Consider the following 17,122-nt stretch of genomic DNA (forward strand, 5'->3'; position numbering starts at 1 on the left):
GACTGTCTAGGTCGCGTATGTTATTTTTCCTGTTCTTGACACACAAATCCGAAGTGAGTTGTCTGCTGTTCAAGAATGGGCAGGTAACATACAAGACCATAAACTGAAAACAATAACTGTTGGCAATAGTACACGTATTCTAATACTGAATAAATACGTCGATTAAAGGATACTATTAATAAGTTATTTCCTTATTATACTGTTTCGGTTCTTATTAACATCAAAGTTATACACTTCTAATAATGTTTTGTTAAAAAAAAATGGGATGGGATAGGATGGGATTCGATGTGGTGTCAAAATAATAAAATATCCACTAGTCCGCCACTCTATTCACCTAACCACAGAGGCTACGTTATGTTTGTTCTTTTTTCTTAAGAAATAATCTTCATAACCATGGTGCGTATCGCTTCGAACCTTAACATAAGAGTTTTTCTGTTTAATTCTATATTTTCGTACGACATCTTAGTTACAGAAGCTAATTTATATTTGGCAGGCAATCTACACACTAGGTTTTAACCAATAAATGCAACATCTTAGTTCAGTATCCAGTTCCTTGATCCATCTCCTCGACTTCCCTACTGAATTCCCTCCGCAATCGTGCTGTACTACTGAAAAAATCCCTAGAAATCATCGTTGCCAGTATACACAAAACCGAGCATAATTTTGTTTTTTGTTTATATTTTTATTATTTTATTATATTTTTTGGAAATATCTCCTTAGGTGGATTGCTCTCTATTATCTCCACATACTAATAACTCAATTTTACCCATAAACGTAAGGAAAAAGGAATAAATACGGAAAATCGTGAGTTACAGTATACGCGCAATTTTTTTGCGCATGGGAGTACATTTCCGAAATTAAAATACTAACATAACGTTCTAAGGTTCAACCCAAACCCATTCTACGAAATAACTCAATTTCATCGGAAGTGACGCTTACCATTATGTTCCCCCGAGCCGCTTAAGTATTAAACAGGAAATGTATTGTACTTCTTTGTAAGGAATGTATTAATACATATTTTGAAACTTTTGTTGTATATTGATATTGATCTTGTATATTGATCGGAGTCCGGCCATTATTCTTTCCTATGTAAACTCCATTAGTTACAAATACCTTAGCTAGTTCTGAGGTAGATTTGTTTGTTGGTTTATTGAAATTCAGCGTCCCTTTTGAGCGCCGAGGATAATTGAGTAATGGATTCACAGTACTGAACCACCTTAATGCGTTCAGTGCTCTGCCATTGGAAATCGAACTCTGGACCACGTGCATGAAATCGCGCATGCGCGCCCTCTCCACTAGCCTAGCGGGTACTTCCAAGATAGAAATAACACTTCTACTAAACACCATTGATAATTGTTCCGTATGAGAAATATTGTGAATTAATTACACTCTCATTTTAAAATATTCTATATATTTTTCCATCACAACAGGTAAAAATATTTAAGTAAATTTGGTTTGGTATATTTAATAAATACTTGTTGAATTTGTTGCCATATTTGTGTGTGTTAAAGTGTAGGTATGATAAAGTATGATATGAATGTGTTCTTCATTCGTTCACCTTGTCTAATGACCTCTACTATTACATAACATGGTTTCACTTGATTGAGGCCAGAGGAATCTTGAGAAATGTATTTATGGTTTTAAAGTAACTCATTAAAATATTTCACTTTCTCATAGTTGCTGAATTGCATGTTGAATTTCAACCTATATTCCTATTTCTTTCCTTTCCTCAGATTTTCGATGGACCATGACCGCTTCTAAATCGACAACTGATAGTTTCACTCAACGATTCCAGACATTAAAGGATATAATCGAAGCAGTTTTGCTTACAATATTTTATATTGTGAGAGCTTTATACCGCAACTTGGTGACGACCAAACCAAAATGTATAAAAGGAGAAATTGTTCTTGTAAGTAAAATGAATGTTGTTTACAGGTTTCAGAGAATAATAATTAATGATAGACAAAAGCTATTAGATGGTGCTCCTGTGTGACCGAAAGGTTAATGGACATGCCCCTAGGAGATATGCATATGCAAAGTGTCATCCAGTTAAAAGCCGCTTGACCAGTTGTAGCCTTTTGGTTGAATAAAAAGTCTGTTTAGTTGGGTAACAAAAGAGAAACAGTTGAGATACAAATATATGGTTGCCAGTAGCAAATGATAAAATATTTTATCCTAATAGATAAGTTGAACACTTGTGTTCTTTCAAGTAAATAATCAACATTATTTGTAACAATTGCATTATATTGTATAGTCACAAACACTGTTAAGTATAGGTTAGAGCAGTGATTCTCAAACTTTCCGATAACGCAGACCCCTTGTTAATTCGGAAAGTGATCTGCGGACCCCCTAGCAATGATATTGGAAATTTCACATAATATTTAAAAATTATGCTAATTAGAATTACCACTGGCAAGAAAAAGAAAATAATGCAATACGTAATTTATTCTAAAGATACGTAATTGTTTTCTAATGAACGAAAATTCAATTGAAAATCCAATAACTTTCAAGACTGAAAATCAATCTCTCTCTCTCTCTCTTTTTTTTTTTAACGGAAATCCACTTGATAAACAATGTTCCCAAACACTGGCGCAAATCCCGGGGGTCGAGGGGGACATGTCCCCCCAATGTTGGACCTGGGGGGGACAGTCCCCCCCAATAATCTGACGATCTTACGATTCTTTTTTTAAAGTGCTTTTTGGAATAAGCTTGATGATTTGTGTCCGATTGTCACAAAGGAATGTAAGATGAAATTGATTTCTCTTGGCTTTTCCATTTTAAAAAAAGAATCGTAATCTGTAGTATTTCAAATTGAACTTCGTGCTGTAGTGGGTTTAGTAGTCTCATCAATATGCATTAATTCCACTTTCACTACTTGGGCACAAATTGCAATAAATGACAGAGGAGGATATGCCTCTCTCCTCATGCTGAAAAGTTGTCTCAGCTATAGGTACGGGCACAAATTCCGGGGAAATGGGGATACATGTCCCCCCCTCCCCAACATTGGAACTGGAGGCTCTCCCAATAATCCGATTTGAAAAGTGCTTTTTGCAGAAAAGTGTGATGATTTGTGTCCGACTGCCACAAAAGAAACTGAGATGAAATTGGTTTCTCTTGGCTTTTACATTTTTAATGAAAATGAAGGCGTGCGACTGTGCGTGACGTAACCTGATATGAAATCTTATCTCCTTTTCTCCCCTAGGCCCCAGCACACGAATAATATACAGACTATCCAATGTCAGTAGAACCCATCTTTTCAGTAAATGGGAATTTAATCTATTTGTAATATCAGCCTAGGCATCTACTCATGCTTCGTAAGCTAACTAACTCTATAGCCTATGGAACCCGGAGGTTCAATGCCGCGTTCACAAAAGCTCTTCACTGACTTCTATCCTTAGCCAACTGGATCCAGTTTCTACTTTGTATTCCTATTTTTGCGAGATTCATCTTAATATTGTCTTCCCATCTGCGCCTAGGTCTTCCCCAATGGTCGTTTTCCGATTGGTCTTATCGCTAACACTTTGAAAGCGTTCCTACTTTCTTCCATCCTGGCTATATGCCCTGATCACCTAAGCCTCCTAGACTTGATGACCCTAACAATATTTGGTAAACAGTATAAATTATGTAGTTTGTCGTTATGAAGTTCCGCCATTCTGCATTCCCGTTCCTCTTGGGTCCGAATACTCATCTTAGGATCTTGTTCTCAAATACTTTCAGTCTATGTTCTTCCTTTAGAGTAAGCGACCATGTTTCGCAGCCATACAGAACAACAGGTATGATTATATCGTTTTATATATTTTAGGCTTCAAATTCCTCAACAGAATTTGCGACGACATGAGATTTGAACCGAATAGTAACACGAATTACCTGCTTTTAGTCGATATTTAATTTCTTCGTGAATATGATTTTCGTCTGTTAATATTGATCCTAGATATTTGAAAGTATCCACTTTATCAAAAGAATTATTTAATATTTTAACGCATCCATAATTTACCGTATTACGGTCCCGACTAATACTTCCATGTATTTAGTTTTCTCTGCATTTGCTTCTAAACCCATACCCCTGCAAGCGTTTAATAAGATCTCTGCATTTCTTTCTATTGTTCTCATGTCATCCCCTATTAAATTTACATCATCAGCATATGCTATAACCTGGTGAATACCGTTCAACTCTAGGGCCTGGTTGCAATCTTTGATTTTCCTTATAGCGTATTCCGGCACAAACTTAAATAATAATGGCGACAACGCATCACCTTGTTTCAGGCCATTCTCGACGTGAAAGCTCGTGGCCAAAAATTTTCCTACTCGGACTTTACTTTGGGATTCATTTAAACATGCCTTAATTGATCTAATTAGTTCTTTCGGTATTCCAAATTCTGTAAGAACATTGTACAATGTTTCTCTCCTAACCGAGTCGTAAGCCTTTCTAAAATCAGTAAATAGTTGATGTACCGGGCTACTGTATTCCCACTTCTTTTCGAGTATTTGGCAAATGGTGAATATTTGGTCGATAGGTGATCGATTTCGTCTAAATCCACACTGATAATCTCCAATCATTTCATCTGCGTATGGGTCAATCTTGCTAATAGAATGTTTGAAAGGATTTTATAGGATGTTGACAGAAGAGAGATGCCTCGATGATTATTACAGTCAGTTTTGTGGCCTTTCGTGTGGATTGGAACAATGTTTGATTCTTTCCACTCTTGCGGCAATTCTTCCTTGTTGTAGATAAGGAGAATGAGTTTGTGTACCTTGTTCCACAATTCTTCGCCTCTAGCTAAAATTAACTCAGCCGGAATTTCGTTTACACCCGGAGATTTGTGTTTCTTTAATTTCTTTATAGCGATTTCTACTTCTATTCGGTTGGGTTCTGGAATATACCGTTCTGCGGTGTGTATCTCCCTTTCTCCACGCACATTAGTTTTTGGCTGCGTGTTAAGAAAATCGTCAAAGAAATGTTTTCATCATTTTAAAATGCTATCTGTATCAGCGAGAGCTGTTCCATCAGCTTTCTTTAATATAAGCACGAGGTTGATAGCCTTTCTTAAATTCGTTGTTCCCTTTATACATGTCCCGAATGTTTTTATTTTTACTATTATCTTCAAGTTCCTAAATTTTAGGTTTCAAAAAATCGCGTTTCTTTGTTCTAAAAGTTTTGGAAGTTTCCCGCCTGATGTCTACGAAATTTTGTGTGGTTATTTCATTCGGATTTTGTAGCCAACGTAATTTTGCTTGTTTTCTCTTTTCTGCTCGTTCGAACCGTGGTTTGTTGCTACGTATTTCCGCGTGTCCCAATTTTTCTTTTGAGAGACGATGCTTCGTAAGCAAAGAAAAGAATTCAATTGCTGGAATATTTTTCTCCATGATCTTAAGGTTACATCTGTTAATAAAGAGTATATGACATGCGTTAGATTTCTGTAAGGATTCCTTTAATGTTATTGAGATCAAGGGGACGTTCCTGGGAGGTCGGAGGCCCCCAAAAGCTCACGTGGACCCCCTGCATTTTTATGAATATGCATTTTTATATGTATTTTCTCTTGTTATATGTATTGTTCTATACATTTTTTATGAATCCCCCCCCCCCCCAAAGTTACAGAGATATCGGCGTCCTTGATTGAGATTATTATCATTTTGCTCAAAGAGAATTGTTGCCTCATACATAATTGATATTCTTTCTTCATAGTTTTGGGGAAGTCATTATTTATATTACTATATTATGAAACAATTTTAACTTGGATCTTTGTGGATGCCTAATTAGAAACATACCAATTGTAAATATGCATATATCAGATTTCAGAATGTGTTCACGGCAGTGATTTGTAATACTACTTCATCTACACCGCCTAATATATAATACCGGTATACTCTACAACAGTTGATCAGATTCATCTATCGTAATATGAGTTTCATCTTCCTTCTCTAGAATAAGCCTCAAATGTGCCCATCTCCCAATGTTGAACACAACCAATGGCATATTTAGGATTTTGTTTTGAGGGGCTATGCCCAACACAAGGAAGGAAGTGGGCAATTGCCCACCTGAGTTTGAAAATTAAATATATTTTAATTTATGCATAAATTGAAGTTATAATGGCAAGAATTGCAGACCGATAAATCCTATATGATATGATACAGAAATTTAGGAATGAATCTAACCATTTATTCTATTAGTACAAGAACAAGGAAGCATCCTCTTGGCCTTCCTAATTTCCCGGGCTAATTATTCCCCCGTTTTGATTTTTTTTAAATTCGAACATTTCCTTCTTTTAAAAATAACTAAACGATATAATTTTTCCTTTGTTATAATAACTCAAGTCCTGTCATGTTGATATCCGCGCAAGTTAGTGTGGAATACCAGTTTCGCTTGTCAACTCCTCTTAGTTTGGTGTTACTGATGACGGCCGACTTGAATCACAACTGACAATGGTCGATAAAGTATGATAGACGAAATGAAAGAAAGTAACGTCAAGAAAAAGAAACAGAAAAGTAGAAAGGACGAAAGAAAGAACAAAAGGACTCAGTTCTTACATGGAATGAAATCTGGGAAATACAGTATTATTTCTGAACAAATAGCATAAGGAAATGGAAATTCAATTACATTCGTAGGAATGGTTAGAAGGATTAATGTTGTACGTGGAATGCGAAAAAATAACAAATTTATTTCGGTGGGAGCTTGAGCCTGATAGCCTCCTAAATACGCCACTGAAGACAATTCTGTCCCCTCATTCTTCACAGCATTGATTCTTCTGTCCCCTGATTCTTCACACATAAATATTTTGAACATCGTTTGTGTGTATATATATATATATATATACAGTGTTCGAAGTGGAAAAAAACAGACGCGGTATGTTTCACTATGATTTTGACTCAACATACCGGCTATTTAAATATTGTCTTGATCACAGAAAAACCAGAGGCGGTATGGCATACCACTTCATACTGTCTCACTTCGACCACTATACACTATATATATATATAATATGGGAACAGTCTTACCCGTCCCCCCCAATGTTGAAGACAGATTTGCGCCGATGTTCCCAAATATGCGGTCACTAATGTGAGGAATGAAATCCTTGTGTTTTTCCATAATTGCATTGAAATCTGGAATAAGATTTGTCACCATCAATCGGGTCCGATTCCCCATTAAGACGATTTCACTTTAAGGAATTAATACTACAAAGAGCAGAAAAGGTTTGTTCGCATAAGTAAGTGGTAGGAAAAGGCATCAAATGTTGCAATGCCTTCTTAGACAACTCTTCCTATGATACTTCATACTCACAACGCGCACGCAACCAAAAGCAAAGTTCATTTTCATTGAAAACATTTTTTCATGAAGTATCATAGCAGAGTTCCAATAGCTGTTCTTGGTCTGGGTTAGAGAGATTCATATCTTTTATGTCATAGATTTCTACATTAGTGAAAGGATTTACGAGGTTGTGGGACAGGAAAACTTGCAGTTAATGCTTTCAAGTGTCCTATAAGTATTTTGTGCATTTCAGCACAGAGCTTTTCACCTGAAGAATCAATGAAATCCTTGAACTCTGGAAATGATGAATAGTTATTGTTTGTACTCGTACTGCCCACAGCTGCAGTGTCTTAATCTTAAAAATACTTCTTGCATAACAGCTGTGAGTTCCACTTTTTTACAACACATTTCAATTTCAAGGCGTCGCGGACCCACTGGCTAGGTCCCATTTACTCCACTTTGAGAACCACTGGGTTACAGGTATAGGAAATGCTAGCTCCAACCTACACTTAATATTGTTTCTGATTGTACGTTCAAATACGTTATTTGTCAAGTATTACATTTTCTAATCATTGCTGAAATGTTCAAATCTGCCGACTCAGAATTGATCCCGGTGGAAATGAGAACTATATACTCGTTCTAACCTAGTCCCAACTAAGGGTTCATCTAGTCTCCGGAATGGGTACCTTGGGGAACCTGACAGTAAATGGGCGGGATCTTCGAACTGTGTATATAATCTACTTACTACATATGCCGAAGTTCGGTAAGTGTGGAGACTTATTTCTACCGAATGCTTATGCCTCATATAGTTTGTCACGGTTGGGAGCGCTCATTACCTTTCTCTTTGCTTTGGTATAATACCAAAGAAATTTCTAATTTAGACTATCCTAGCGCTACTTCTATAACACATCCAAGTTTACGTTGGTGAACTCTACGATTGAAAATATAATGAATTACCCTTTCCATCCGACGTTGATCTGACATTTCGTTCTAGAATTATGGCTGTTTTTGCTTTTCACAATTTTCGGATAAGTACTAAAAGGAGATACCTCTACACTTGGGTTGGTCTATACTTCTCTCTAATGTTGTTGTCAGAACCACTTCCCAAAGCCTTAAGTATTGTTTATGAATCCTGTATAGAATCAATCATTTTTCAAATTTTGTCGCAAACTCATAATGAAAAACTTAACAGATTAGAATTCAAAATAAAGACTATGGATAAATGGTTGATAAAATAAATTAATGTCAGAAAAAAAGCAAACTCGTAGCTAGGGGGCGGTCGCCCCGGGCGCTGATAGCAAGAGGGCGCTGAACCAGCAAGAAGAAAGGAAAAAAAAGTGTTGGAAATGAGTAACGATGCGTCGCCTCGAAAAGATATTGGCGCCCTATTAAATCAATATTGTTGTCGGAGTGCAAAGAAATAGGTTTGGTAAAAAATTTTCTTGCTCGCTTCGCTTGCAACCCAAACATTTCAATAAGAGTCAGTGTTGCCAACCTGATCAGAAGATATTATTGTACATAGCACTTAAAATTATCGGTTTTGTCGCAAAATTATCGTATCTTTTGTTTCCATACTCAATACCAAGCATTATTATTATTATTATTATTATTATTATTATTATTATTATTATTATTATTATTATTATTATTATTATTATTATTATTAATAATAATAATAATAAGAAGAAGAAGAAGAAGAAGAAGAAACTAACATGAACATTTGCAGCTAAAACTATATTTAACAATCTGCGTAGGAAACAAGATCGAAGCTTAATTCTTTACCAGTCTATAGAAAAGATAATCTGATTTTCTTTCCACATTTTATATGTTTACCTGTGAAAATTTATCTACATTAAATAGCTACTAATTACCCCTTCTTGATTGGTTTTCTGTGTACATGATAGTGGTCTCTGGTTTGATTACAGATGAGGTCACGTGTCTGCTTTGAATTAGTAGTGCTTTGAATCAATTTTACAATACGTCATACAATCTGAATAGCTAATAGTATAACGTAAAAATATTTGAATTATTACTCGATTAACTTTAATTTACTTGCATTATTTATCTTCTGAAGACGTTGGTCGTCTTTTTAATGTTTTTTGTAATTTTGTGACATCTCGTATTCATATTCTTTCTCACGCAATGAAAGTTTTTTTTTCGAATTTGAAATAACTGCAGGATTATCTTTAGTTCTTACCAGGATTTGTTAAATTATCGTATATTTTCCTATTATCGTACATCACACAGGGGTCAAAATTATCGTATGATTCGATAATTATCGTACATGTTGACAACGCTGATAGGAGTCACAACAAGTTTTTACTTATTATTTAAAGGAAATTATTACTATATATGATTTGTTAATGATGATGTGATATACGAGGTGCCGAGTAATCACTTATAGTGTACGCCCCAACGTTTTCAAAATCAGAAACGGTCAAAGTCTGAAATACGTGTTCGGCGTTTTGATGGTGATGAGTTTGCTTAATCAATCATGCTTTCTGCCCAATCGGATTAATCACAACGGTGAGAATGAAGATATGAAAATGAAAGGAGTGAAGAGACATGCAAGCACATGCAAGTTGATGTTTGAGCGGGAATATTAAAGTATACGTTTCTTATGAGTCTTCTATCTTTCCATTCCAACCCTATCTTCGTTAGAACGCCCAACAACAATTCCCAATTCACGTGGTCAAAAGCCTTTTCTAGATCAATAAATACAACATACATCTCTTTCCCTTTTTCTATAAATCTTTCACCGATCCCCTTAATAATTCAATTGCATCTCTTGTGCTCTTGCCTCTTCTGAACCCGAACTGCTCCTCCTCAACTTCTTCATTTGTTCTTGCATATAACCTTCTGTTCAGTATTCGTAGCAGAATTTTAGCTGCATGAGATATGAGACTAATAGTTCTATAATCCTCAGATCTCTTTGGGTTCGATTTCTTAGCCATCGATATCATGATAGTCTTCAGAGAGTCTTTTGGCCACTCTCCTGTTTCATATATTTCATTGCATAGTCGGAACAATTCTTTCTTTCCCTTGTCTCCCAGAACCTCTGAAAGTCTGTTCTTATTTCCCCAGAAGACAAACATTAATTAAACGTTTCATAATATGTGTTTATGAATGCACTCATTTTATTGCTCAGGGACGTACGCAAGGGGTGGGTTCTGGGGGTCCAAACTGCCCTGGAAATCTCGATTTTTCTATAAATTTAGTCTAATTTTAGGAGTGATATTACAAATTTTAGTATAATGTGTCCCCACATTGAATTTTGATCCCCCGAAATAAATTTCTGCATACTTGCCTGGTGTTGCTGATTGGTTATTTTCTTTTGTTCGTCGTGCATATAGCCAATTTTGAACCTTCCAGAAATTTTTATTTTTAAATATATATCCCAACAATCCCAGCAATCAGTAGCGTTTGCAGAATTTCATTAGAGTGGCTTCAAACACTTAATCTTATATCATTTCAGGACAATTGTGATTTTGGTATAAAAATCTTAATATGGTAAATGTTTATTTTTCCATAATATCTTCTTGATGGGGGTTTTAAACCCCGCACCCCAACTGGCAGCAATGCAATTCATAGAACAACAACATAACGATGAATTAGTGACACCTAAATATTAAGCCAAAAATTACTAGAGGGGTCATTTTGACCCCTCAGCAACATTGAGTAACATTTCATTTGAGCTTAAATTATAGTGCACTTACCAATTGGCACTATTTTTATCTTTCTAATCATAGTTTATATGCACTAAATATTAGTTTCCACATTTCGTATGTTTTCCTTTTAAAAAAATGGATTTACCTAGAACTACCAGAATGGTCATTTTGACTCCTGCAAAATTTCCTCTCTGTTTATCCAGTTCGATAGTATGCTATTAAATTTTGGGTGGTTGTTGAAGTGAAGATTAAGTATAATTTGAATGATTTCTGTAGGTAATGAAAGATAAACCCAAGTACGCAAGTATCTATTGTTGCTGAACACGTAACTCTATAACTTGTAAAACCTTTCTCACATTCCGAACTACCTGTAACATGCGACATCTTGCTAGAGAACTAGAAAATATATAAGTAAGTATGTTTGGTAATACCCGAAGCAACAAAAGGACATTCCAGCTTCAATACACTTTTGTAATAAAGATTTTTGAATCACAAATGTATTCAAAACCGTGGGAGACGTCACATTTACAGTACACCACTGAGAAAACAATGCACCGATATTGAGCCATGTTGACACTGACGTACATATTCTGAATGATAACCAAAAGAAAATGTATGTAAAAATTTCGTTTTCAATAAACAGATAGTTGGAATTCACATTGAAGAGACCACATGGCACATAAATACAGTACTGTGTCAAGTTATTTATAGAAAATGGATCATACAGCTCTATTGTATGAAGTTTTACCAGCAAAATTACGAATTTGTACTAGAAAAAAAGATGTGTCAGACAAGGAAGTGAAAGATAAATCAAACTTTGGTTTTGTTATAGATACAAATTTTTAACTGAATCATACACAGAAGTGGATCGAAAATATATCGTATGCTGTATCTGTCCTGAATAAACAGGAAATCCTATCAGTATGATAGCTTCTAATTTTTGTGTAAAAAATCAAAACATGTTATTATTTTGACGTTGAAATTATAATTTCAGGGACAAAGTACTGGATATGTCTGAATATGGCATTTTATTATTCATATATGCATCGAACTTTAGTCCCACATGCACATTGATGAGTAGAAAATTGTTCACAACTGTGGATATGACCAATAATGTGGTCATATCTTTCAAATGTGTACTAGTCTTTTTCCTTATATAATAAATCGGGAAATAAATGTATATTATTGATATATTACATGTTTCATACGTTAGCTAAAAATAAAAATTCATTTTAGTTTTTACTTGTAGTATCTACAAACACTGGGGGACAATATGACCCTTTTGGTAGTTTTTGTATATTTTTCACGGTAGTTTTAGTGTCAAAATGTCGAACGCTTCTTTTCACTTTAGTAAAGAAGCTGAACGACCATTCTGTACAATTACCTTTTCTGTTTTCGAATGCTAGAGAAACAAAATTGGCTGATAATAATGAATCATACATATACCATTAGTCGTGTACAGTAATTCTTTTATGTTCAGATAAGCGAGTGTTAATATAAGAGAGATCGATGTTAAAATTTTGGCAGTTTAATCTTTAGTGTATTTCTTGTTGTGTCAGGTCGACGAAATTTGTGTCCTTTATTTTCTCCTCTTCATCTATTTTGAAAGAAAATTCTTCGATGTTTCCTCCATATACACCATTTAAGTTCCTTTATTGAAGGTGACGTAGGATTTGAAATTAATAACGTAAATCGTTGGGTGGAACTTTCATTGTTATTACTTCCAATTCATATCTTTTAGTAATGTTTGTAGTGGGGAAACGCTCGACCCTAGCCATAGGAACTAAATACACGTTTCTGATTGGTTGGTTGGGGTCAAGGTGGAACAGAACGAGCCCTGTGGGGTTTCTAACCCGCTCCTACTACTACTACTGCTAATGGTACTAAAACTACTATTCCTACTCCTACTCCTATTCATACTACTACTATAACTACTTATACTACTTATACTATGGATTCGTATAGCAAAACTGCACGCGTAACGTAAGAAATCACTTTTTTGAATATTGTTTTAATTTTATTTTAATGAAAAAATATGAAAATTTAAAAAAAAAAACAAAAACTTTCCTTGGGCTGGGTTTAAACCCACGCTAAAACCCATTATGGTTATTAGCCTATTGCGCTAGCACGATGGGCTACGAGAACCGACAGCAGCCAGCATTTGATTTCTGCTATATGTAAGCTACGTAGCGAAATACGAATAACTTCAACCAATCAGAACAGTTTTTAGCTCCTATGGCTAGGGTCGAGCGTAATTAAAAATATGCTGGGGGAAACAACAATGCTGCGTCATGATTTTCTTTTAGAATCGATACCGGGAAAAGAAGTTCGATTTTACTGGTAAAGTAGTTTTACGTGACGTAAAGATGTTTGCATCCTTTGGCAGACGCATTAAACGAATGATTGTATGTGACATCTCTTGCGTCTTTCTATTTTCTTGTGCAACAGTAGGCTTCTTTGGATTTTAGTATAGTGATATGGTATTACGCTGCAGGTCAATTTTGGAAAAAAAATCCAGAAAGCAATCTTGACCAAAAATCACACTAAAATCGCCCTCTATAATCAGTGGCGTATTTTGTCGGCTACCGGGCCTACCAGCGGTAGCCCTAGAATATTACAAAATAAAGTTATTCTAATATAAACTAAATTATATTGATAATTTTACATTTTAGTATCTTCTTTCAATGGTACAAGTTTCTAAGAACTGTATGTATTTAGAAAGATCAACTAACTTCATCGCACGCAACCAAGGATGTTATAAAATAGAGGTCTGCCCATACCTATATTTGTCCCCGTAACTCAGTGAAGCCGAAAAACAAGCGAGCGTCGCTAAACCTCATTGGCTTATCTTTTTTCGGCCATTAATATTCGCTTAAAACATTAGGTTCTCCGTATGTGAACAAGTAATGTTTATTGTGTTTATTTTTATTTAAATGCTCGCTTTAGCGTTCAAAATGTTTCTATGTGCAGCTTACGGGGTCATGTTCATTAACTTCAATGGATCTCGCGTTCCTACTCCGCTGAAGCTCGCGCTTATTCGGACTCGGACTCAGATCCTCCAATTAGGATCGGACTCACTAGCCTCCTTGGAGTTCGCGATCACTACTTTCGTTGGAGCACGCGTTTACTTGGACTTGGGCTTATTACACTCACCGAGGTTCGGGGTCACCAATCTCAACTGGGCTCGGGCTCACTACCATCAATGGGCTCATGCTTAATGATGTCAGTGTGCTTTGCACTCATTTGTGGTCGTTCGTGGTCATTTCCTTCAGTGGGACAAGCGCTCGCTATTCTCGTTGAGGATCGAGTTTACTCTTATTCGACCCCACTACTTTCAATAAGACTCACATTCACTAGCCTCCTTGAAGCTCGAGCTCACTAATCTCTTTTGGGAATGCGCTTACTTGGGCTCAGGCTCTTACACTCTGAAGGTAGGCTCGTGACTCGAGCTCATTGGCATTAGTGGAGATTGTACTCATTTGTGCTTGGGCTCACATCTTTCATTGAGGCTTGCGCTTTCTCGAGCTCAAATCCTTGAATGGAGCTCGCGTTTACTCGGTCTCGGTATCAGATACATCAATGCGGTTCGCACTCAGCAGACTTATTGGAGCTCGCGCTTTATAATCTCTTTACTTGGGCTAGGGCTCATTAATCTTAATTGGACTCGTCCTCACTCGTGTGAGCTCACTTCCGTCTAACTCACTGACATCAGTGGGGCTTGCACACATATGGGCTTGGGTTCATTACCTTGAATGGGGCTCGCGCTTACTCGGGCTTAAGCTCACATCCTTCAATGAGACTCGTACTCAATAATATTACGTTCACTAATGTCTCTTGAGCACGCGCCTACTTCTGATCGAACTCATTACATTCAGTGGGGCTCGGACTCACTAATATCATTGGACTCGTGCTCACTCGCGCTCGACCTCAATTCCCTCTACTGGAGTCGTGCTCACAATTATCAATGGGACTTGAGCTCACTGACGTCAATAAGGCTTGCTCTTATTTGAGCTCGAGTTCATTGCCTTCAGTGGGGCTTGCGCTCACTATTCTCGTTGAGACTCCTTTTTACTCGGGCTCGGGATAAAATGCTATAATGAGACTTGCAGTTACTAGCCACCTTTCGCTCGCTCACCAATTTCGTTTTGGCATGCTCATTTGGACTTGGGCTTACTACCCTTCAGTGGGGTTTACCCTCAATAACCTCAATTGCATTCCCGCTCGAACTCTCTACTCTCAGTGTAGCTTGCACTCACTTGGGTTCATGCTCAATTTCGTTCGAACCACCGGTCATTAACTTCAATGGACCTTCAGCTCATTGCTTTTAGTAGGGTTCGGGCTTACTCAGAATGGTGTTCATTAATTTCTTATTAAAGTTCATTAATTTCGTGGTCCTGAGGATCGGGCTCCGTACCCTCAAATGGAATCGCGCTTTGACTCATTTCCATCAGCTGAGCACGGGCTCGCTACCCTCAGCTGGATTTGCGCTAACTAGCCTCAGTCAGGGCTCGCGGGCAGTAATTTCGTTCGGACTTGTAATCATTACCTTTAATGGAGCTCGGGCTCATTAGTTTCTGTGAGACTCTCGCTCACTGGGGCCCGGGCTCACTAACCTCAATTGGTTTCGTGATCGGGCTAATTTCCGATTGTTTGCTTAATTTTCAAGAAATAGCATCTAAGATACTGCAGTTTCTAACTTTAACTTACGGAAGGTTAATTATAAATTGAGCCAACAAAGATGGTATGACGAAGCGGTTACGTACCGGCTTCATGAATTTGCAGCATGGGCACATCCTCTATTTTATAACATCCTTGCACGCAGCTGTCTTGCTATTTTAAGAGGTCTTCGATATGACAACGCAGCAGTAAACATTCTCCAGCTACTACAACAGGAATCGTATGGGCAGTGTTCGTAGGTTTCCTTACAAAAATTTCCCTCCACTGACACAGAATTTTACCTTTCCTTATTAAATTTTCCCTAGTTTCCTGAGTCTCCAATTTCTATGACAAAATACAGGGTGTATTAAAAAGATTCATCTACTTTGGCAAGTCTGTATTTCTGAAACTAATAAACATATACAAATAGTTTTTGTTTTGCATGACAGTGAAACTCAAAAAGTTTTTATTGCACCTGTTCATAGGTGTTCAATGTGCCCCCCGTGAGATGCATGGCATATGTCCATGCGGTATTCAAATTCGTTCCAAACTGCAGCTAGCATGTCTTCAGTTACAGCTTCCACAGCTGCCATTATGCGATGTCGCAGTTCATTCAGTGTGCTTGGTAACGAAGGCATATAAACGGAGTCTTTTATAAACCCCACAAGAAATAATCACATACAGTAAGGTCAGGTGACGTTGGAGGCCAGTAATGTAACGCTGCATCATTTGGTCCAGTGCGATCGATCCACCGTTGTGGAATCGTTCGATTTAAAAATGCCCGCACTTTCCCATGCCAGTGTGGCGGTGCCCCATCCTGTTGGTAGATGAAGTCATTCGAATCAGTCTCCAACTGTGGGAAAAGATACTACTCAAACATATCAAGGTAGGTTATTCCCGTCACAGTGTTCTCGGCAAAGAAAAATGGACCGTACACCTTTTTTCGGGAAACTGCACAAAACACATTAACTTTTGGCGAGTCCCTCTCATGTTGCACAACTTCATGTGAGTGTTCCGTTCCCCATATTCGCACATTATGGCGGTTCACATTTCCATTCAAATGGCATGTTGCCTCGTCACTAAACACTAAGCGTTGAACAAAACTGTCGTCCTCTGCAATCTTGCCAAGAATGAAATTACAAACTCTATACGTCGTTCTTTGTCACCTTCATAAAGAGCTTGCAGTAGCTGAATTCTGTATGGTTTCATGTGTAAACGACGACGCAACACACGCCAGACGGACATCGAGGGCATGTTGAGCTGTCGAGCTGCACGACGAACGCGGACTGCGTGTAAAACATTGACGGACGCGCTCCATGTCTGCGTCGGGCACTCGAGGACGTCCCAGTGATTTTCCCTTACACAAACAACCTGTTGTTCGAAATTGTTCACGCCATCCTCTAATGCTCTGTGCAGTAGGAGGATCCTCACCAAACTTAGTACGAAAGTCACGCTGAACAGTTATCACTGACTGGCACTCCGCAAAACGTAGTACACAAAACGCTTTCTGTTGTCCAGATTCCATTTTAACCAGAACCGTAGTGGGCGTTCACTC

At 37.3% G+C, this 17,122-nt stretch overlaps 2 protein-coding genes across 3 annotated transcripts in view; one reads left to right on the forward strand and one right to left on the reverse strand.

The window, feature by feature from the left end:
- The window catches only part of LOC145683852 (uncharacterized), a 534,245-nt gene that overhangs the window by 400,766 nt on the left and 116,357 nt on the right, over positions 1–17,122 (reverse strand). The gene's annotated exons all lie outside the window — the stretch shown is intronic.
- The window catches only part of LOC145683435 (estradiol 17-beta-dehydrogenase 11-like), a 113,101-nt gene that overhangs the window by 65,295 nt on the left and 30,684 nt on the right, over positions 1–17,122 (forward strand). The window contains exon 2 of the mRNA XM_081754770.1: positions 1,734–1,909. Coding sequence (XP_081610896.1) covers positions 1,748–1,909 — 162 coding nt within the window. The 5' untranslated portion in view covers positions 1,734–1,747. The remainder of the gene's footprint in view (positions 1–1,733; positions 1,910–17,122) is intronic.

This window comes from Thermobia domestica, chromosome 4 (assembly GCF_964235325.1).
Source record: "Thermobia domestica chromosome 4, izTheDome1.hap1.1, whole genome shotgun sequence".
Lineage (NCBI taxonomy): Eukaryota > Metazoa > Arthropoda > Insecta > Zygentoma > Lepismatidae > Thermobia > Thermobia domestica.